Source organism: Typopeltis vanoorti, chromosome 4, assembly GCF_054136105.1.
Source record: "Typopeltis vanoorti isolate ZY-2024b chromosome 4, IOZ_Tvanoo_1.0, whole genome shotgun sequence".
NCBI classification, from domain to species: Eukaryota; Metazoa; Arthropoda; class Arachnida; order Uropygi; family Thelyphonidae; genus Typopeltis; species Typopeltis vanoorti.
This window is the reverse complement of record NC_143552.1, coordinates 43717990-43740536: the sequence shown is the minus strand read 5'-3', so window position 1 is coordinate 43740536 and position 22547 is coordinate 43717990. Positions and strand designations below refer to the sequence as shown.

The 22547-nt window shown below is 36.1% G+C and overlaps 1 protein-coding gene across 1 annotated transcript in view; it reads right to left on the bottom strand.

Annotated features, from left to right (window-relative positions):
- Positions 1-22501, bottom strand: part of LOC150107266 (endoplasmic reticulum-Golgi intermediate compartment protein 1-like) — a 152423-nt gene extending 129922 nt beyond the window's left edge. The window contains exons 1-2 of the mRNA XM_090391118.1: positions 22368-22501; positions 485-619 (exon numbers count right to left, since the gene is read on the bottom strand). Coding sequence (XP_090247244.1) covers positions 485-619; positions 22368-22387 — 155 coding nt within the window. The 5' untranslated portion in view covers positions 22388-22501. The remainder of the gene's footprint in view (positions 1-484; positions 620-22367) is intronic.
- Positions 22502-22547: the final 46 nt, after the last annotated feature.

The window sequence follows — 22547 nt, the reverse complement described above, 5'->3', positions numbered from 1 at the left end:
TTGAATCCTACTGTGGGCATGGATGTTTATAATTGTATTTAGGTGGGAAATGAATTTCACTGATGAGCATGAGACAATCATCCCACTTATCAGAGGACTGAAGTGGCTTGAAAAAGTCTGTCTGGTCTCTAGAGCAGAGTCTCTCCATATTATATAAAAATTAACTAAAATATACAAAAAAATATATAAAATTAATAAAAACAGAAAAAACTTAGTCCATCCATGATACTAATTTACTATAGGTTTACAATCTTTAAGTAAGTGGATAGCAGTAGTATTAATAACAACATACAAAACAGTCCAACAGGATACATGAAAGACAGACTATAGGTTCACAATCTTTAAATAAGTGATCACTGAAATGTTCTTATAATATGAATATAAAACTGATATCACTATCTACTCCTATAATCTCATGGATCAATTCAAAAATGGGAACAAATCAAACATTTAAAAATCAACATTTATAAAAAATAGTACTTACACCTCAGTGGAAATGAAGGAAAGGAACTCTGAAAGAAAGAGAAGTGCAATAAAGCAGCAGCAACAAACTGAGATAATAGCCCCTGTCATGGTAGGTTGAGTGAGGTCTTTTGGAATTTTTCGGTAGATATCCAACCTAAAGTAGATTTGTGATACAAATATGAACATTTCATTACTGTATAGTGTAAAATACACTCATGTTTATAATAAATGTAATTTAATTCTGTTTTATAGGATATCAAAATATATATTTTGGACAATTAAGGTTATAGCATTTGAACTCCAAACCGACTACTTCAGATGAGTTTTTTTTTTGGTATCTAATGAATGACTGAGAACTGACATACCATGCCAGAGACTGTAAATCCTTGAATCCCCACTATTTGATCTACTCTGGCTCAAAATTTCTCTACCAAACAAACCTGTCCTTTTCATGTGCTCCTTCTATCGCTCTCCAAACTCTGTCAACCACTCTGACCTTTTTAACTTTCTCTCTCTCTCTCTCTAAAGCTCGACTTTCTGTAGTCTAGGTACCTCAATAGTGATGTCATCCTTTTTGAGGACTTCAATGTCCACAATTCATACTGGCTCACCTTTTCCAGTTTCACCAATCAAGCAGGCAGGGATGCTGAGGTGTTTGTCATTGGCAATGACCTATCTCAGATCATCAATCTTCCCATCAGAATACCAGACAACCTCTCCAATTTGCCAACACACTTGACCTCTTCCTAACAAGCACCCCTTCCAGGTATATGATTGTCAGTTCTCCTCTTGGAAACTCGGACCACAATCTCACACAAGCCTCTTTTGCTGCAGAACAACCTACATCCACCAGTTCACGGTCTCGTGTCCTTTTGGCACTATAATGGTGCCAACTGGGAGGACCTCCGTGACAGCTATTCCTTCCAGTTGGCGCCTTTATAGTGCCAAGCCTTGGTTCTCAAAGAAGTGTGCCAATACTCTAAAAGAAAAAAAAACCTCTGCTTACCACAACTGGCACAAGACCAATACTCCAGCTGTCCTCTCTGCCTATACTGCAGCCCACAACAGTTGTAAAAGAATCATCATCAAGCCTAAGTCAGACTTTGAAAGGGCCAAATGCTGCAAACTCACCTCTTGCCCAAATGGCAGTTGCTCCTTCTGGTCCCTTGCCAAGGCCATTGGCTGCAACTCTGCCCACCCAGGTTTCCACCACTCTCATATCCAGATGGTACTGTAGTCAACTTACCAAAAGACAAGGCCAACTTACTTGCATCACTCTTCTCTTCCAATTCCTGTGTTGATGACCTGGGCAAAGTTCTCTCCAGTCCACAAAGAATGGCTCCCTTCATGTATCCTATAGTCTTCCGACAAAAAGAAATCCAAAGAATCCTTAAAAATCTGAACACAAACAAGGCATCTGGACCTGATGGTATCCCACCTACTGTGTTAAAATACTGTGCCCCAGAACTAACACCTATCCTGTCGCCTCTTCAATCTATCCTATTCAACTGCCATTCTACCCAACAACAACATGAAAACAGATCCACATCTAATTCATTCCATAGAAAGGTGATAAAAGTCAACCAATGAACTACTGCCCAATTGCTCTCAAAAATTATGGAGGTCATCAACAACCAACTTTTGGACCATCTAGAGACATACCAACTAATCAGCTTCCAGCAGTATGAATTCAGCCACCAGTGATCTACAACTGATCTTCTTGCTTTCACCACCCACCCATGAACTCAAGCTATGGAAAAATTTGGAAAAACTCACATGGTTGCCCTCGACATTTCAAAGGCATTTGATTGGGCACAGAGGCCTACTCACCAAACTGCCTTCCCCACTCTTCAACTGGATCACCAACTTTCATAGATCATAGGAGATCTGAATTCAGATCTCCTATGATCCACCTATGAACCTATGAATCCAAGCTATGGAAAAATTTGGAAAAACTCACATGGTTGCCCTCGACATTTCATTTCAAAGGCATTTGATTGGGCACAGAAGCCTACTTACCAAACTGCCATCCTATGATCTGCCTTCCCCACTCTGCAACTGGATCACCAACTTTCTCACTAGTCGCTTACTACGTGTCATAGTGGACAGCTTACTCTCCTCAGATTTCCCCACCCACTCTCTTCCTCTTGTATATAAACGACCTGCTCTCACAGACTTCCAATCCTATTTAGCGTTTGCTGATGACAGTACACTACATTCCTCTTTTTAATTTGACAAACTGTTAGTGCTAAAGTATTAGAATCCTCAAGATCTACCATGACCAGGGACGTGAATTCAGAACTCCTAGCTATATCCCAGTGAAGAAAGGACAACTTTGTAAACTTTAATGCCACCAAAACTCAGTTCTGTCTGATCTCTTGCAAGAAAGAGTTCGCATCCCTCTGCCCCCTTACCTTCAGTAAGACTGAGATATCCAAACACAATCAGATTTCTCTTCTTGGACTGACTTGCACCTCTTTTCTTTCCTGGCACAACCATATTTCAACTATAGCTTCTGTGGCTGCCAAAAAAAACTTGGTGTACTTTCACAAGTCACAACTGCTATGTGTATACAAAAGCCCAAATCTGCAGAGCCATGGAAGATTACTCCCATATTAATGATCCCTCTCTCACAGACATTCAGTTTCTGCTTTGTGCCTCTTCTACAGATACTTTCATGGACAGTGCTATGCTGAACTGGCCACTATTATTTCTCCACTTTCCTCCAAAATCATTAAAACAAGAGCCTGCTAAGTAACACCCTTTAACAGTCCATCTTAAAACTCACTGAGTCAACTTCACTTCTCTTTTATTCCATCTACTTTTGTCCTTTGGAATGATCTCCCCCACTCTGCCTTCCCCAAAAATTACAACCCTCAGATGTTCAAGCAAAATGTGAACAGACTCCTCCTTTCTTCTATTCCTTTTGCCCACACATGGCACTAGTGTGCTATAGATCTTGCAGCCTTTCATGTGTGGACCTGATTTTTATATATATATATATATATATATATATATAAGAATGACAATATGGTTGGTTACCACAGACAGCATGTTTGCTTCTCCTACATTCCATGTTTGTTGGCTGTTTAAAAAACTTGCATCTATTCCCTTTTTAACACAATGCTCTTACTTTCCCCCCCCCCCCCAAAAAAAGACTGTACTTGTATTCAAAATTAAATTCAACAATTAACTAATTTGTATTACTGTTAGCAACACTCAAAATAAAATTAAGTCAATTTCTACTACATCCACTAATTAAACCTTGGTGTATGTGTGTGTATTTTTTTAAGATGAATGTGACATAACATCATGCTTTGTGGTATCAGAACTACATGAAAAAATATATTTCAGAATTTATGCAATAATAGGCTAACTATATATGCATATACCAGTTAGCAAGGTATTTTATGCAGTTCAGTTTTCATCAGCTTTTATGGCCACATATACATCTTGCTTTATAGTGAGAATCAAATGACTAGCTATAAAGGACACAAAGTGATTATGTCCAAGTATGAAGTGTTACCCAAAAGTTCGATCTGACCATAAAAAAATTACTTATCCTAACTCCTGGTTTCCATTGTCTGCTTTGAAATAGTTCCCTTGAACTATTTCATGTATACAGCAATCTCAGTGGTTTTTCTGATTCCATGCACCCCTGGAAGTCCTCAAGTGTGTGACTGTGTTGAGCACCACCTGTGATTCTGCTTGGATCTCCTCAATCATGTTAAAATGATGTGCTTTAAGCCAAAATTTCATCTTGGAGAACAGAAAAAAGTCACAGAGGGCAAGGTTAGGTGAAGAGGGAATGACCGTTGTGTTTTTGGAAGTCAGGAACTGTCAAATGAGTCATGGTGGAGAACTCACTTGTGAAGAATGACTCACCTGAGTTGTTCTTACACTTGTCTGGAGGTATGTACCAAATACTCTCCCTTCTTCATGTGTCATCCCCTAGGAGGTTGGCAACCATGTCACAGAACTTTTTTCTTTCTCTTGCTGCTCTGGAACATTTATGGTAATTCAAGCTCTCTCTATTCTTCTTTTCATTTCTTTAAGGGAATTTCCTCTGTATTTTTCCCAAATATATAAAAGACTGAACCTGTTCAATTTTCTTTTTGTTACCAGTTATGTTTAGTTTCTTATTTATTAGTTCTTTTGATATAATCATGCACTTGTTTTCTTTAGGTTAATAATTAATCCCATGTCTAAGCTTCTGTTGTAAATTTCTGTGACTAAGTTTTAAAGGTCATCTTCAGATTCAGCTATAAGGACTGTATCATCTGTATACCTGAAGTTGTTGAAGTCCTACCTCCGACTTTTACACCCTTCAGTTCCGAAATATTTTTAAAAACTTGCTCACAATATATATTGTACAGTAAGGGTGCTTAAGACAAATCCTTGTCTTACTCCTTTTTTGATTTCAAAGTTGTCAGAATATCCATTTTTATATCTTATTGAGGCCATTTGATTCCAGTATATATTTGTAATTATACGTAGATCTTTTCCTTTTAACCCGTTATTCTGTAGGACATGTATTAATTTCTTGTGATCTATTGAATCAAATGCTTTGGTGTAATCAACAAAACAAAGATATATGCTTTTCTGGTTATCAAGGATTCTTTCACATAATGTTTTCAAATTGAAAATTCCTTCTCTTGTACCTTTGTCTTTTTGAAAACCTGACCGAGTGTCTTCTATTTCTGCTGACAAAGTGCTTTTATTCTTTCTAGGATTATTCTCAGTAGTAATTTTGTAACATGGCTTGTTAAACTTATTAGTCTATATTCTGAACATTCAAAAGTTCTTGGAATTTTGGGAATAGTGACAAAGATGGATTTTCTTAGATCATCAGGGATGTATCCTGTATCATAGATGTTATTAAAAATAACCTTCAGGTCATTAAGTGTTTCATTTACTTTCTTTAACAATTCAATAGGGATCTGATCAGGGCCTGGTGTTTTACCTGTTTTCATTTGACTTACAGCGTATTCTATTTCTTCATATGTAACTGGTTCACCATCCATATTTTGTATATCTGGTACGTCTGTGCGATCAGAGTCAAACAGTTCTATTCCATATTCTTTCCATCTTTTTATGATATTTTGTGTCTCTAGTAGCATTTTTCCATTTTGATCTTTTATACAAGGATTATAGTTGAAATTTTTATTTTTATTTTTCAGAGCTTGGATTGACTTATGCATTTCTTTACTATTGTTTTTCTTGTAAAATTCCTCTATTTCTTTACATTTTTCATTTAGCCACTTGTCTTTAGCCCTCTTGCATTCATTTTTTATAATTTTACTGAGTATTCTATACTGTTGTGCATGTTTCTTTTTTTGTCTTTCATTCATAAATTCTAGTATTGATTCAGTCATCCAAGATTTTTTCTTCTTGTATTTAATTTTTGGAATAACCTCATTAGCTGTCTTATATATTGCACTTCTAAAATTTGACCACCTGTTTTCAATTTCTTCTGTGTTACAAAATATATTGTCTTCTGTTTCTGAGTAACACCATTATGTTTTCAGGTATATTCAGAGCTGTCAAGTCTTTCAGTATGATTGTTTTTAGAAATGTTCTCTCTCCCTTAGCCACTTCAAAACCTCAGACTAAAACTTGCATTAACGGCTTAACTTGGGGGGGGGGGGGAATTCCTTGGGGAAAATACCTTGGATTTAAAAAAAAAAAAAAATCAACACCGACTTGCCACTGCTGCAAACTTGATGTGTTTTTTCCCTTTTGGTTTTTTTTTTTAGCATCAACATCTCCATAAGCATTCAGTGGGTTTCCACAGCAGTTTTTTGTAGGTTGAAGCAAAATTTGATGCAGATTATTTGCGCCTTAAAACCCACCGTTTCAGTTGGAGAAGAAAATCGCCTAACCACAAAAACATGACATCACAAAAAAGAATGTAACCCAAGAATGTAGCCTCTCAGCTTGCCAGCTGTTGGGATACTGATTCACAAAGGGTACTGCTTGACAATTGTAGTGGAGAAAGGCCATACTACAACTGGTTGGTGTGTTCTATTCAAATTCCTCAAAATTTTGGGTAGCACCTCACATACATATTCATTAGGTATTACAGTCATACCCCAAATTATGCGAATCCGGAGTTACGCGGTTTCTTATATGTACTTATTCCCGTCCCGCTTCATGCCTCACCACTAGTCACATCTTACAGGCGCTGGCCGCATTCGCCAGTGTTGCACATGCTGTGAACAAGCACTGACGTGTTTCACACAGTCTCCATTCATACACGATTTTTATAGTCTACAAACCTTGTGATTGTTTAATGTTATGTTCCTGATAAAAATTTTATCACATAAAAAATAATAATGTCATCCAAAAGAAGCAAATCCGATTCTTCTACAGCTAGCAAGAAAAGAAAAACATTGACTTTGGAAACAAACTAAGGATTTTGAACACGGAATGAAAATTTGTGAGCTAGCAAAGAAGTTCGATCTACAGGAATCTACAGTAAGAACAATCATAAAAGAAAGGTTTACAGATTTCGGAGGACATAGATTCTAACGAGGAACAAATTGCAGCCACAAAGCAAGGAATAAAAAAATCATTAGCTTGCTATGAAGAAATTTTGCATGACAAGAAAAAGACATTATGCCGTCAGACGAATCTATTAGATTTTAAGAAACCATCGACATTGAAATAACTTTCTTTTTTTTATGTACGAAAAACTACAATTATGATTATATTTCTTAAAAAATATAAGTATTTTTGTAAACCTTTGGTCCCAATTGTATGTTTGTATATATAAATTACATGTAAAATGATACCTCAAGTTAGGCGAATTCGACTTATGCACTTTTTGTTGGTCCCACCTACCGCATAACTTTGGGGTTTTACTGTACAATGATCTTTCAATTATCCAACCCTGAAATAACTGACCCTCAATTGGCAAGCATGTCAACTAACTTCTGATATAGGATTATGTAACTATATCTTCAGTTAAGATAGCTGTAGATGTTGTACAAAAAGTATAACCTCTACACAGCTTTTAAGTCCCACCGTAAACTTGCTATTCTTATTCATTCTACCAAAGATCAGCCCCCCCCCCCTCAGTGCCTGTAATATATATAAAGTATCCTGCTTCTGCAAGCTGGCTTACTTTGGACAGACAGGTAGATCAGCAGCCATCCATTTAGAAGAACACAAATCATACATCTGCAATCATGACTATGGTCAATCTGGCCTTGCAGACCATGTTTTGGATACAACCCACAGGATCTCCTGGAGAAAAACCACCATGCTCCACTATAGTAAATTCAAGAAAGAAAGAATGTTTTAAGAATCTGCAGCAGCACTCAAAAATCAACTGAATTTAAATAAATATGGTTGCATAAAACTTCCCAAAATTTGGGAAACATTAATTATCAGAGGTCCCACTTTATATCCTAGGCCATCTACAAACACCCATAGAGGGCACACCACCTAGACAGGACTTCAGAATCACCCACGTGTTTCACTTAGTATTGTGTTGTATCCAAAATTTCAATTTTAATTGGAAGCATTAAAATTTAGTTTTTAATCCTTTCCTAGTTCAGTAAATATTCCATTAAACCTCCAACATGAAAAATGATTATGACATTTTTCCAAATCTATTGTGGAAAAAAAAAATCTGTTAAAAACTAGGGGACACATATGCACCAATCCTGAGCTTCCTTCTTAAAATAACTTTACAGTCCTTGATTACCATGTCAATCAAATAATACAGAATATTGGTGGTCTTTCTACCTCCCAATCCACATATAGCAGCCAAATGCATTTACTTGTTTAATCCTTTTACTTTTATATGAAGTCACTGCCAATTGCATTGATGCATTATGTACATCCATCTAAATGTACAATCTTAAAACTGAAATCTCTCAGATTTTATTTTTTCTTGAGGAAAAAAAAAATTGTTCTGTGAGTCAGCTGCTGCTGCTTTGATATAACGCTTTCACAAGTCTTGCAGATCACGTACAAGTAGCAGAAAATCAATCAATTTGGTTGGGGTAAGGGAAAAACCAGAGAAGTAAAGCTATTTATAACACTAACAGGCAAATACCTTGATAAATTTTGGGGTTTATAAAAAGATCCTCAGAGGCTGCAGGATACTGATCACCCAATAAATTATGTTATGAAATATGACCTACTATGCCCACAAAAGTTCTTAGGCAGTAGTTGACTTTCATCATCTAGTTCAATGCTACCACTTTGCTTATTATAGGCTTCAAGCTGTTAATGCCATGCTTGGCATTCAATGCACTGCCTCCAGTTTCTGTTCAGCCTACCTTTGGCACCCACACTGTAAGAATGAAAGGTATGGCCAGGGATGTGAAGTCAGAATGGGAGCCAGGGGTTTCCATGGAGCCAGTAAAAAAAAAAAACTGGCTCCAACTAATTTCATCAGTCATAATCATGAAGGTGATACACATGTGCATATGCGTCATGGTGTAGTTTTCATTTCCCTGTTATTTTTGTTTACTTTTTCTCTTTTTTTTTCACATCTAAACCAGCAGGTGGTTTTTGAATAATTCATATTTTATTTTTTCAGATCCAAAATGTATGGTAGTTGTATCATCCCTTACTGAAGCCAGTATAGAGTGTTTGTTTTCAGCTCTAAAAATCATTAAATCAGATTTGAGAGCATCAATTCTTGTTTTTACAAACAAACTGCTATATATAATTAAAAATTTGAAAATTCGGTTTTTTAAGGGAATTAAGTTACTTTGCATGTTTTAATATAGCAAATATAAATCAATTTTTTTTTCTATAATGCAATAAGTTTTCACTTCATAATTCATTTATGTTAGTTCCTTTTGTTCACTGAACTAAAAGTCAAATTAAAGGGTAAGCCTATAACGTAAACATCATTCCAACAGTTTTTTCATTTTCAGTTGGGTATGATCATTGCTCACTTCAACAATTCAAAATTAAATTTGAATTATTATAAAATAAAGGAATTAGATCCAGAGCTGCAAAATTTTCTTCTGGCTCCACAGCTATAGGTGAGACTGCAACTTTCCCACCTCACCCCCCCCTTTTTTGTGAAGGGGTAGGGTCTCTACAGGGTGTGGGCACTATCCTGCTAATTAGATGGATGCCTCCCCATAGCACCCCAAATATTTTTAGGTGTCTACAGGATGGTACCCACGCTGCAGAGACCCAAAATAACCTCCTATTCAGCTGTTAAACAGTACATGAAACTGAAGGTGGTACACACATGCATATGCATCATGGTGTAGTTTTCATTTCCCTGTTATATTTTTTTTTTCACATCTAAACCAGTGGGTGGTTATCGAATAATGCACATTTTATATTTTCAGATCTAAAATGTATGGTAGTTGTATCATTCCCTACTGAAGCCAGTGTAGAATGTTTATTTTCAGCTCTAAAAACCATTAAATATTAATGTTTGCCATATGGCAAGAGGCTTCCCAGCCAACTAGAATTAATCCTACTGCAATATCATGACAGGAGGGAAACCAAGCATGGTAATATGTGGAAGGACAACAAAGTCCTCACATACAGGAAATCTGGCTCTATCTACATGAGGGACGGGTTCACAAGTCTTTCGTCTTTTATTACATGCCTACAACCTTTGCATTCTTCATTAACCATGGAAGACAAAGAAATAGTTATTCTGGATAGCAAAAAAAAAAAGTTCATATTTACTTTTGTGGCCTCAACACCAACATAATGTGCATCACTACTACCTGCCATCCAAATATATCATACTACAGACATTTGAAGGAGAAATGCATTTCACCTCTCTTGTAACTCCGTAACTCCTCTTCTTCGTCTATGATCTCGTGCTTTTAAGCATCGAGATTTTGCCAAAGAGATTTCCATGCCGTCCTGTCCAAGGATTGTTCTTTTGCTTCTTTCCAGTTAATTCCCTTCTTTTCCAATTTTTCTTTAATTTCCTTTTGCCAACCTTTCCTGGGCCTGCCTATGTTCATTTTCCCTATTTTCTGGCTTTCATATACAGTTTTCGCTATTCTTCCTTCTTCCATTCAATTAAGATGTCCAAACCACCTCATTTGGACTTGTGTTACGAATTGGTTCAGAGGCACAACTTGAAGACTGTCTCTTATGGTTTGATTTCTTATTCGATCTAGTTTTGTTTTTTGTGCCACTGTCCTAAGATATTTCATTTCAATTGTTTGTAGTTTATTTGTGTTTCCTGTTGTTAAACACCAAGACTCGCAACTGCATGTTAATGTTGGTACAAACACTGAACAGTACACTGCCATTTTGGTATTCTGGGTAACTTCTTTCTTATCTAAGAGTGGGCCTTTCATTGCACAGAATAGCTTTGTTCCCCCAGTTATCCTGTTGTTAATTTCTGTGTCTAGTCTACCATCTTCTTGTATATATATGATCCCAAGTATTTAAAGGAGTGAACTTGTTCCAGTTGATGTTTTCCTATTTTTATTGTGTGTTTTGAATGGTTTCTAGATATGATCATTGCTTTAGTTTTATTTATAGTCATATTCCTTTTCTTTGTTTCTTCATACCAAATGTTGATGTACTGCAAATCTTCAGCTGTATTTGCTAGAATCACTACATCATCTGTAAAAGCCATGTGTGAAATCCTGGTTTCTTTCAGTTTCCTGTATTCTAGGAAAACAATAAAAACTTTTTTGTTTTTGTTTGGCATGCCTTTAAAATTTCATCCATTACTATAATGAAAAGAAGAGGGCTGGGGATACAGCCATGCCTCACTCCTACATTTGTTTCAGATTCTTTTGATCTATTATTACAGGTTCTTACATGATTTCTATAATTTTTGTAGGGGCTTTGTATGGCTGCTATTAAGTTATCTTGTATCTTGTTTTTCTTTAACGTTTGCCATATTAAGTGTCGGGGAACTCGGTCAAAGGTCTTTTTGAAATCTATAAAACATGCATGTAGTTTCTTTTCCATATTCCAATGTTTTCTCTGATATTTGTCTAAGACTGAAGATAAGATCCTGTGTGCTTCTATTTTTTCAAAAGCAATACTGCATTTCTTCCAGTGTATCCTCTATTTGGTTCCTAAGCCTCTCTTCTAAATTATGGGCATACAATTTTCCTGAAACTCTTAAAAGCGAAATCCCTCTATGGTTTTCACATTTATAGTTATCCCCTTTCTTAAATATAGGGATTATTATTGCTACTTCCCAGTCTTTGGGAATAATTTTCTTTTTCCATACGACATTGAATAAGTGTAAAAGAAATTTTATGGCTTTCGTTCTTTACCATTTCTGGTGTTATTTGGTCATGGCCTGCTGATTTGCCCAGTTTTATTTTATTTATTGCTGCTAACAGTTAATTTGCATGAATTTCTGCACTATGATCTTCTATTTTGCTTGCATGTCATGCTCTTAGGGTTCTATTTTTTTCTGTGTCCTGCATCTTCCAATAATTCTTGGAAGTACTGCTTCCACCTTTCAATAATGTCTTCAGAATTTGTGAGTAACTTTCCATCCTCATTTTTGATAAACTTTATGGGGCATTTCTTTCTCTGACCTCATTCTTCTTAAAACATTATAGAAGAGTTTTTGGTTTCCTTTAAAATTTTGTTCTAAAGTATGTCCGAAGTCTTCCCAGCATTTTATTTTCTCTTCTTTCACTAAGGTTTTAACTTTATTTCTTTGGTTGTTGTATAGTTCTCTATCAACCTGCAGCTTTGATGTTATATATCTCTTCCACAATTGCTTTTTCTTTTTAATTTCTTCTTTTAGTTCTTCAGTCCACCAATGTGTTTTATGTTTCTTCTGTTTATTATTTAATGATACACCACAAATTTCTTTGCTTGTTTCTAGAAGAAGTGTTTTGAACCTGTACCATAGGCTTTCTACATCTTGGTCTTCATATATCTCTTTTTCTACTTCTTAGTAAAAGAGAAGATGAAAATCTTCTCTTCTACTTTTATATTCAATGGCTGCTGCTTCTTTCTTCAGTTTGTAGTTCTTTATCTTAACATTTATTCCCTTGCTACTTTTTCTACATTTTTTAACTCATATTTTATGGATCATTTCCAATATTAATTTATACTTCCAGTATGATGCTTGCGCAGTCAATTATAGATTTTTCATTTCTACTGGGCTCTTCCCTGGTAAACTTATGGATTTCTTTATGCTTGAACATAGTATTTGCTATTACTAAATTATTTATAAGGCAAAGATTTATTATTCTTTCTCCATTATTATTCCGGGTTATTTCTCCTTGTGATCCCAATACTTGTTTCATTTCCTCGTCTACTTGATTCCCTACCTGGCCATTAAGGTATCCTAGTAGTATAGCATGCCCTTGAACTTCAATTGTTTTTTTGTAAGAGCTCGAAGAATGCATCTTTAATTTCTTTATTAGCATTATTATTTGGGCCATATGCAACAATTACAGTGAATACTTGGTGATCTGATTTAAAATCTATAGCAATTGTCAACAACCTTTCATTTATTAGTTGCCATTTAGTAATATATTCTTTGAGATCTGGTTTAATTATGTATGCTACCCTTTGTTTTCCCCATTCTCTTGGATTTACCCCTGAACAGAAGAGTATATATCCATCTTTCATTTTCTGACAACCTTGACCTTTCTTTTTTTGTTTCTGTGACTGCTAGCAGATCCAATCTCGATTTTTTTAATTCATCTATTAATTCGTTTTCTTTTCCATGTAGACTTTTAATTTTCCATGTTCTGTATCTCATATACCTTTTTCCTCACTTTGTCATTAACCATTTAGGCAGTTCAGCTATCTCTGTTATTTCTTTTAATGGGTGAAATTTTAAGGTGTGTAGGAGATTAGCATTCAGCATCCGAGTCTGGTGATGGGGCTGCCACCTTCAAGGGCCCCAGACCGGCCTATGAGAGAAATGCTATCCTGTTGATCCACAGGAGGTATTTTATTTCCCTCCTACCCTTCATAGTAAACTATGACAAGCATTCCCCGATCTGCCACCAGGGGATGCGCCTGATGGGGATTACAGGTGTCCCCACATAGACTCTTGGTAACTCATCCACATTTTCTCTCCAACTTCTGGGCAGATTATTGTGGGGAGTAATTCATATAGTCGCAAACAGTTTGCTCCATGCTTCGCTTAGATATACCAAAAAAAAAGTCTTATATATTATCTTTAAAATTGTTCCTATCTCTTCAGCATTTATGTATGAAAGCAAATCTTTTTAAAAAAAAAAAAAAGTGGGAGGAGTAAGAAAGCAACAGTCCACTGCCTTTACTTCAATTTTCTCAAAAAATCATGGATATCATCAATTGCCAGTTTCTTTTTCATGTGAAGGGCCACCAGTAAATTAGTGACTAGCAATATAAATTTCACCACTCTCAATTCACTTAATCTAGCCATCACTGCCTGCCTCTGGGAACAAGCCATGAAAAGGTCTGGAGAAAGTTGTGTATATGTGGATCGCACAAATAAAAGGTTGCAAACATTGTACTATGGGCACTATGAATTTTTTTTAAGCCACATCAGGTCTCCAATAAGCAGAGTGGTGATCTCTCATACAAAGTATGATATTCATCTACTACTTAGAGACCTTCACAATCATGTTCACAGTGGGATTTGAAACCACAGACTACCAGATGAAGAGCATACAAGCTATCCACTTGGCCAACTAGATCATCATTAGGTTTCTAATGACATTAAGAGAACATCTGATCAGATTCTTCTAGAGAGACTTCTTCACCAAACCAATCTAATGGCCTGCCTTCTTTGTAACCTGATCACCAGTTTCATCTCTGGTCATTCATTATGTTATAGCAAATGGCTTTCTTTCCTCAGATATTTTCCTGCTAACAGAGTAGTCTACCAGGCTCTGTACTTTCACTCACTCATCCTCCTATACACAAATAATCTTTTATCAGTGACCTACCAAAAATATTATCCATACGTTTGCTGATCACAGAATATTGCATTCTTCTTCCTCATCATATGACAAACTTAGTAATACACAATCATTCTAAGTTTCAAGGTTTTTCAATACACTGAAAAACCTTGATACACTGAACAACAAGGGGATCACACAGTGATCCCCTTGTTGTTTTTCAGTGGTACAATGATACTTCTGTGCATTTCAATGCTATCAAAATAGAGTTTTTAGCTCTCACAAGAATGATCCCATTTTACTTTACCTTACTTTTGATAACACCAAGATCTCTAAACAAAATCAGATTCCTCTTCTTAGGCTAAAAACTCTAGCCTTTCTTGCTCAAACACATTACATCTACTGCCTCTAATAAACCTGGCATCCTTTTCCACTTCAACGTTACTTCTTACCTGTAAAACTGTTAGCACTGCATAAATTGCAAATCCACATATCTTTAGAATTGTTCTTACATGTAGGATGGTGTGCCAAATACAACTCTTAAAATGCTTGGTCTAACCAGAAGGGAACAATCTGGTTCATTGATTACCTCTCATACAGATTAACTCTAATTTTCTATTTTGCATCTATTCTATAGGCATTTCAAGGACTTGATGAATATGCTTGTCCACTCCTGCTCACCTGTGGCAAGTAGATTTTGCCAACTGGCAAATAGCTGCAGACAGAACAAAATAGAATATATATATATATATATATAGGTGTTATTTCTGGAAAAAATTCCATGTTACTCCTCTAAATAAATATTAATTTTTATGGCTATTTTTTGTTCAGGAGTACCCCTTTTATATTAATTTTATATTATTAATTTTATTTTAATTAGAAAAAACTGCCAATCAGATGGATGTCCTTCCCCCCATAGCAACCCAAATATTTTTAAGGATAGAATATGATGGATATGACCCCTAATCTTGTTGCATCATATTCTATCCTCCATTCCACAAAAAATCTTCTATTTTTCACCTTCTTCCCAAAGAATTCTCAGCCCACCCTTAAAACCAGTGTTTTAAAATTTGCATACCTCTTGCCTCACCAGCAATTCTTCCCCATCTCTCCAACCCCCCCCCCACTTCCTTTCAATCATACTTCAGCAGTAGTACAAAGAGTCATTCCAGTAACAAAAATTAATGTAATAACTTATGTTTTCCATAAAATTAATGTTGTTTTTACTGTTCTCTGTCCTTCATTCCATCTTCATTCTCCAAACTCCAATAACTACTCTGACCTCTTCACATTACTCTTTATGAAACTCAACTATCTGCAATTCAGCCACCCAAATAGTGAGGTCATCTTGCTAGTTAACTTCAATGTCCATAATTCCAAATGGCTTTCCTTTCCAACACCACTGACAAAGCTGGATGAGGAGTGGAAATCTTTGCCATAAGCAATAGCCTAATACAAATCATTCATCTACTTACACAATTCATAATAACCCTCTCCACGTACCCAATACTTTGGATCTCTTTTTAACCAGTTCTCTTTTCAAATACACCATAGAGGTCACTTCCCCCTCTAGGTAACTCAGATCACAATCTAGTACAAATCCCCCCCCCCTCTCTCTCACACATAGAATGCCACTCGCAACCTCACATCCTCTGGCACTACAAAGGTGCTAAAGGGGATGACCTCCAGCGCTTCTACTCCTCTCCATTACATGGTGTGACTATTGCTTCAGCTCATCCCCTAACACCTGTTCTGAACAAGTCACAGAAATTATCCTCACTGGCATGAAGGCCTTCACTCCCCCCATTCGATCCAGATTCCTTGTCCACTTTCTAAGCATTGGTTCAACAGAAAGTGTATCAGAGTAGTTAAAGAAGATAAAAATTCAGCTTATTGCAGGTGACTCACATCAAAACTCCAGCTTCATACTTTGCTAATACCAAAGTATGCAACAAATGGTGTCGGGACTGTACAATATTAGTTATGAGGATCGGCTGAGGGAGTGTGGACTGCAGAGTTTGGTGGATAGAAGGAGGGGTGATATGATTGAGACCTTTAAACTGTTGAGAGGTGGTTACAGGGTTGACACTGGAGAGTTCTTTCGCTTGGTTGAACAGCAGGAAGGAGTCATGACAAGGGGCCATCCCTGGAAGTTACGAAAGGAAACTGTGAGAAAGAGGGTGAGGAGTGGTTTCTTTGCATGGATGGTGGTTGAACCATGGAATGCATTGCCTGATGGAGTGGTGAGAGCGAGAACGGTCAATGCATTTAAGGAGTGGTATGATAGACTTTGTGTTTCCTAGGAGGGACCTCCCTCGATGAGTCTTGATAGACTTGTATTTCTTAGAAAGGACCTCCCATAATGAGTCTTTTGACTCCATGGAGGCCTGAATAATAATAAATGCAAAACAGTCATCAGCAGATCCAAACCTTATTTCATAAAGGCCAACAGCAGAAAACTTGCCCCCTGTCCAAATGGAAGACATGCCTCCAGTCCCTTACTAAGGCCACTGGGTGCAACTTCTACACACTTGCACTTCCACCTTTCTCTCTCTCTCTCTCATTCTGATGGCACCACTGTTACTTAAAGATAATGCTGACCTCCACATCATTCTTTTCCTCAAACTCTTGAATCAAGGGAAATCACCTCCTATCATACTGGAATCTGAGCACTGTAGACCTCCTGTAGTTTTTTGACAGAAAGACAAAATTACTAAATAACTGGGGCACTAAAAAAAAAAGTCTCCTGGTTCTGATGGCATCTTTCCATTTGTTCTCAAAGATTTTGCTCCAGAGCTAACACCTGTCCCATATCTGGACTATTCCAAAAAAGGGGGATAGATGTCTACTGTCAACTACTGTTAGTAGTTGACAGTAGACATCTATCTAATAGAGAAAGTCATCAACAGCCAACTTCTCCACTAACTAGAAGCCCATCAATCAATAAGCGAACACCAGTATGGATTCCACCACTCAAAAGCCACAGCTAGCATCTTAGCTTATATCACCTACCAATGGACACATGTAATGGAAAAGTTGGATGAAACTTGTGCTGTCATTCTTGACATTCAAAGCTTTTGATCATATCTGACATCGACCTGCTAAATAAACTGTCATATTTTGGCCTATCTGCCGTCCTCTGTAATTAGGTTGCTAGCTTCCTCTCTGGTCATTCAATGATACAGTTGTGGCTCCCTCTCTTCGAGCTTCATCACCAAGAACATTTACAATAATTCCTTAAACATTGACTTACATACTATTGTTCAATGAGATGAGGACAATCTGATCACATTCAATACTGCCAAAACTCAGTCTTGCCTCTTCTCTCAAAAAAGAAATCTCAGTTCACATTCCTTTACCTTCAGTAACACACAAATCTCCAGACAAGATCAAATCTCTCTGCTTGGTCCAATGTTCAACTACAGTCTTTCCTAGCATAAACACATCATATCAATAGCTTACCCCAGCATCCCAGGCATTCTCTTTCGTTCAAGATGTTATTTTACACCCAACCAACTCTTAACAATATACAAATCTACCTATGAGTAGAATACCGCTCACATGTTTGGGATGGAGTACCTAAAACTTCTCTAAAAATTCTTGATGCTGTCCAGGGAAGCACAATTTGGCTTATAGCCGATCCCTCTCTTACAGATTTACTTCAGCCTTCATCACACAGATGCAGTGGTTCAGCTCTGTATCTATTCAACAGATACTTCGATGATCATTGCTCCACCAAACTGGCAACAATCATTTCTCCACTTTCTGTTGCACCTGTTAATACAAGAGTAGCAGCTGCTTATTAACCCTTTATTACAGTGCAACTACCAATACACCAAACTTGCTTTTCTTCTTCCTCTTTTATTCCATCTACTTCTGTCCTCTGGAACAGGCTACCACAAAAAGTATTTCCAAATAACTACAACCTACAACTTTTCAAAAAAAAAAAAAAGTCAAACTTCTGAGTCCTCACCTGCACCCCAGCACTTAAAGCCTTAACACACAGACACTGATGTGTTTATAGGTTCTTGACCTCTCATATAGAGGATCAATATTAAAAAAAAGAAGAAAAGAACTACATCAGTTCTTTGGAAAAGTCATACTGTTTTCCCCAAATAGAACAACTTCAAGCAAGTCAAACATCACTCCTATTCTCCTTTGCATATTGCCTACAAACAACAGTGTTTGTGGGCAAGACGTAAAAGGAAAGGTCAAATATTTTTTAAAAAAATATGAACCTCTCATGAGGGAAAGTTCATATTAAAATATACATATATTTCATAAAGTTAGCTTTTTCAAAGTAAAACAAGTATGAAGAGACATGCTAGTAAGGCCATTAGCACAGTTAACATTATTTTGAAAATTTGAAAACAAGCGACTTGAAAAGATTTGTAAGAGATTTCTAAAAACAAAGCAAACAGCTTTCTGAAATAAACGGGAGCCTCAAATACACAAATTTTATTCAAGAAAAAAAAATGAAAGAGCTTGAAAACAAGAATCAAACTTTGGAGATGCAGTGGAAGATGCTCAGGAAAAGACTGATTCATCCAGCAAGGCATATATGATGAAGCTGTTTATGAGTAGAGAAAACTTCAAACATCATGGTGAACTCAAGAAGCCAAATAGGCAGTCCTAAAAAAGAAAAATGCATATCAAAAGATCCTGGCAAGTCAGCTGTGCACTGAAAAACTGCAAATAAAGATTTACAAGAGAGTTAAACTATGTGTAAATGTAGCTAAACAAAAGCCATGGGATGACTTTGATAAGAATATTTAAGGTAAATATCATAGTAGAATATTCCAGAGGCTACTGAGTATATAGATATTCTGAATAATTATGTTGAATGATTGCTAAATGAAACAAGCATTTCTCCAGTGGTGGAGAAATGTTCAAGAGGAATGCAGTCAAGAATACATAAACTACCCTGAAATCAGCTGGAATACATAATATCTAACCAAATGTGCTCCAATAAGGAGGTATAAAGTTTTACAGTGGCTGAACTGTATAATTCAGTATACCTGGTCAGAAGGTCAAATTATAGTTGATTGGAGTAGAACTCTTATAGTACCCACCTATAAAAAGAGAAATAAAAGTTCAAAGCTCAAAGAAGAGGCTAAGAAAAATTATGGAAGGGAAATCTAAGGAAGAACAAGCTGAATTTGGATCAAATAGTGCCTGTCAGGATCAACTTTTCGCTTCAACACAAGTGGTAGAATATAACAAGAATATACATATTTTCTTGTAAATATGAAAAAGGCACATGACAAGGTGCCAAGAGAAAATCTGTTCAAAATGCTCTACATAGCATACAACAGAATTATACAGAGCAATATAGATGGTCTGATACAGATGGCGGTTAGAATTTAAGGACACATAGGAAGAGAGATTAATGTAAAATCAGATGTAAGACAAGGATATGCAACATCTCCAGTTATTTACTGCATTATGAAGCAGAGTTAAACCTGATAATGAAACCAGAAATATTCATCTTAGCTCTTTACTTTATGCAGATATTGTATTCCTAAATAAATCCAGTACAAGTCTGAAGGATTCCTTAACTAAATTTAAAAAGTGTTAACAAATCTGGCATGCAGATCAGTTAAAAATACTAAAAATAGGAAGGAAAACATCAGCTACATCCTGAATGGAAAACTTATAAAACAAGTAAATCACATTTCAGTTATTTTGACACAATTTTTATTGAAGGTGTCAAATTAAATATGGAAAAGGGATTAGAATAAGCAAAATTGATATGGTATAGATTTGAATGAATAAATCCATAGGAAATAACAGAAATTAGTCAAAACACTAAAGCAGCAATATACGAAACCAATTTTAACTTCTGGAGAAGAGTTGGGTTGAAAATAAAACCACTGATCAAAGACTAAAGACCATAGATATGAGAGTTCTGAGAAAAATTAGGAGAATGGATGAATGGTATCAATAGCATATCACATAAAAAATAAGGATATTAGGAAGGACCTTGACGTTATTGGAATCTAGAATGTGTTTGAGCTGATTGAAGGTGGCTTAAACAGAATAGCTGAGGAAAGATCAGTACAACAGGTATCTGATATCAGAATGGCAGGAAAAAGAAACCCCAGAGAAAGACCAAGATCTGGATAGATTTAATGAAGTTAGATGGTTATTAGAATATAGTAATATAAGATCTAACAATATTGGAGTCCAGACAAATAGCAGGATAATTTGGAAGAAAACTGCCCATAGGATGTCTGTAATAATGTAAAATTATCATACAGTATATATCATGCATAATATGATATACACCACTTGAGGGTACATATCAGGAATTTGATGATGACTATGGAATCAAAGCCTTAAACTTTGCATGTGGAACTTTGTGGAATGCTGATACAATTTTAATTCATTTGTAATTAAAAACAGTTTTATTTCAGAATATCAATCTTGAATATTTTCCTTTCATGGTGTGTTTTTAAGCTTAAGTACTAGTCTAAACTCATGCCTGATGTTTAATTAAATAAAAACAGCTCAAAAAATAAATTAAACTTTTAATTCATTCATTTCTCTCTCTCAGGTAGAAACAGAATTCAAAGCCATTTAGAGGGAAAAAACCTCTCCTTTCGAAGATGACAGATTTTATCATCATCATAAAATTTTTGTAGAGTCAAAGACTTACTGAGAAAAATCTCGGTTAAAATACTAATTATTTAGGAGGGTGCAACATACCCATTATACTGAATTTCATTCATACTCTTAGCTTTACAACATATTCAGGCAATGAATTCCAATCACTCAGCCTTCTCCACATTAAATAAAAACACTTCTCTCTCTCTCTCTCTGTTATTCACCATTCCATTGCACAATGGTTCCCTAATCCTTGTTTTTTTTCCTTCAGTTCTACCATTTGAAAAATCCTATATTCACATAGGAAATGCCTCTCATCTCAATCATATCCTCACCTCTCCATCTTCTATCTATTGAACTGTGCAAGGATCACATGCTTTTAATCTATCCTTGTGGCTAACATTCAACAGTCCTGAAATCATTTTTGTCAACCCACCAAGAGGAATGCAGTCAAGAATACATATCAACTACCCTGAAATGCAAAAAGGCAGCTGGAATACATAATATCTGACCAGATGTGGTCTTTTCTCTATTTCCCCTTCAAAATTTCATATCCTCCAAATCTTGGTGACTAAGTCCAAGCATACACTGTCCAGATATAGGTTGATTAGGCCCTTATACAACAGAATTAATAGCACTTAATTTTTTGCTGATGAATGTCCCTCTTAGCATTGCAGCAATCCTCTGAGGTGAATTTTTTACCTTTGAATTTCAATTTCAGTCTACTACTATCACCACAAGGATCCTGTACCAGTTCACATGCACACACAGGGTCAGTAGCACACTCAGGATTTAATCTTAGGGAAGGGGGTAGAGTTGAGTAGACGATTTGAGAATACACACTACACATTCGCATACGACCTATGACTGAGCATCTGCAATGATCGTTAATTCATAAGTAGTATAGGAATAGCAGACACAACACAACATGAATTTAAAAAAATAATAATTTTAATTAGGAAAAGAATTTTGGGAAATTTTTCTAGTGTTTTTTCCTTTGGGGGGGGGGGAGCATTGCCCCTGCTCCTTCTCTGGATGCGCCACTGCACAGGGTATGCAACCTCCTATCTGTGGATCCCGAAGCTCAATTTAAATATTTGCTTACAGTAATTATTATTATTTGTCACCTCCAGGGAGTCCAAAGACTCATCGTACCTGAATTACCCAATAATGGACTACAAAACTATGGATTCCTCATACTATCTGGTTTGAACGCGAATGAAACAAATTTTACAGAGAATAAATAAATGTACAGTACTTCATATTTTCTTACAGTATTCGCATTGTTGGCCCACAGATATATATATACGCACACAGATACAGATATCCACTCCACACTGGGTACATAATCGAGCTGTCATAACAGACATTATACACATAACACTAAACCTAAGAAATAAGCCGGCTAATACATGACTTTCATACGAAATGATCAATTGAGAATTAAGTAGTTGAGCAATAATTTACCTTCGCACATCAAAAGCCATTATTGTAATATATTTTATATAGTTGAACAAAATAAATATGTTTATTCACGTTGTTTTTATTTATATACACTATTAAAAATTAAGCCTACAGCCGCTAAGCAGCCTAGGTGAAAGAAACCAGATGGCAAACGCTATTCGTAGCCACGTTGTTATCCACGTG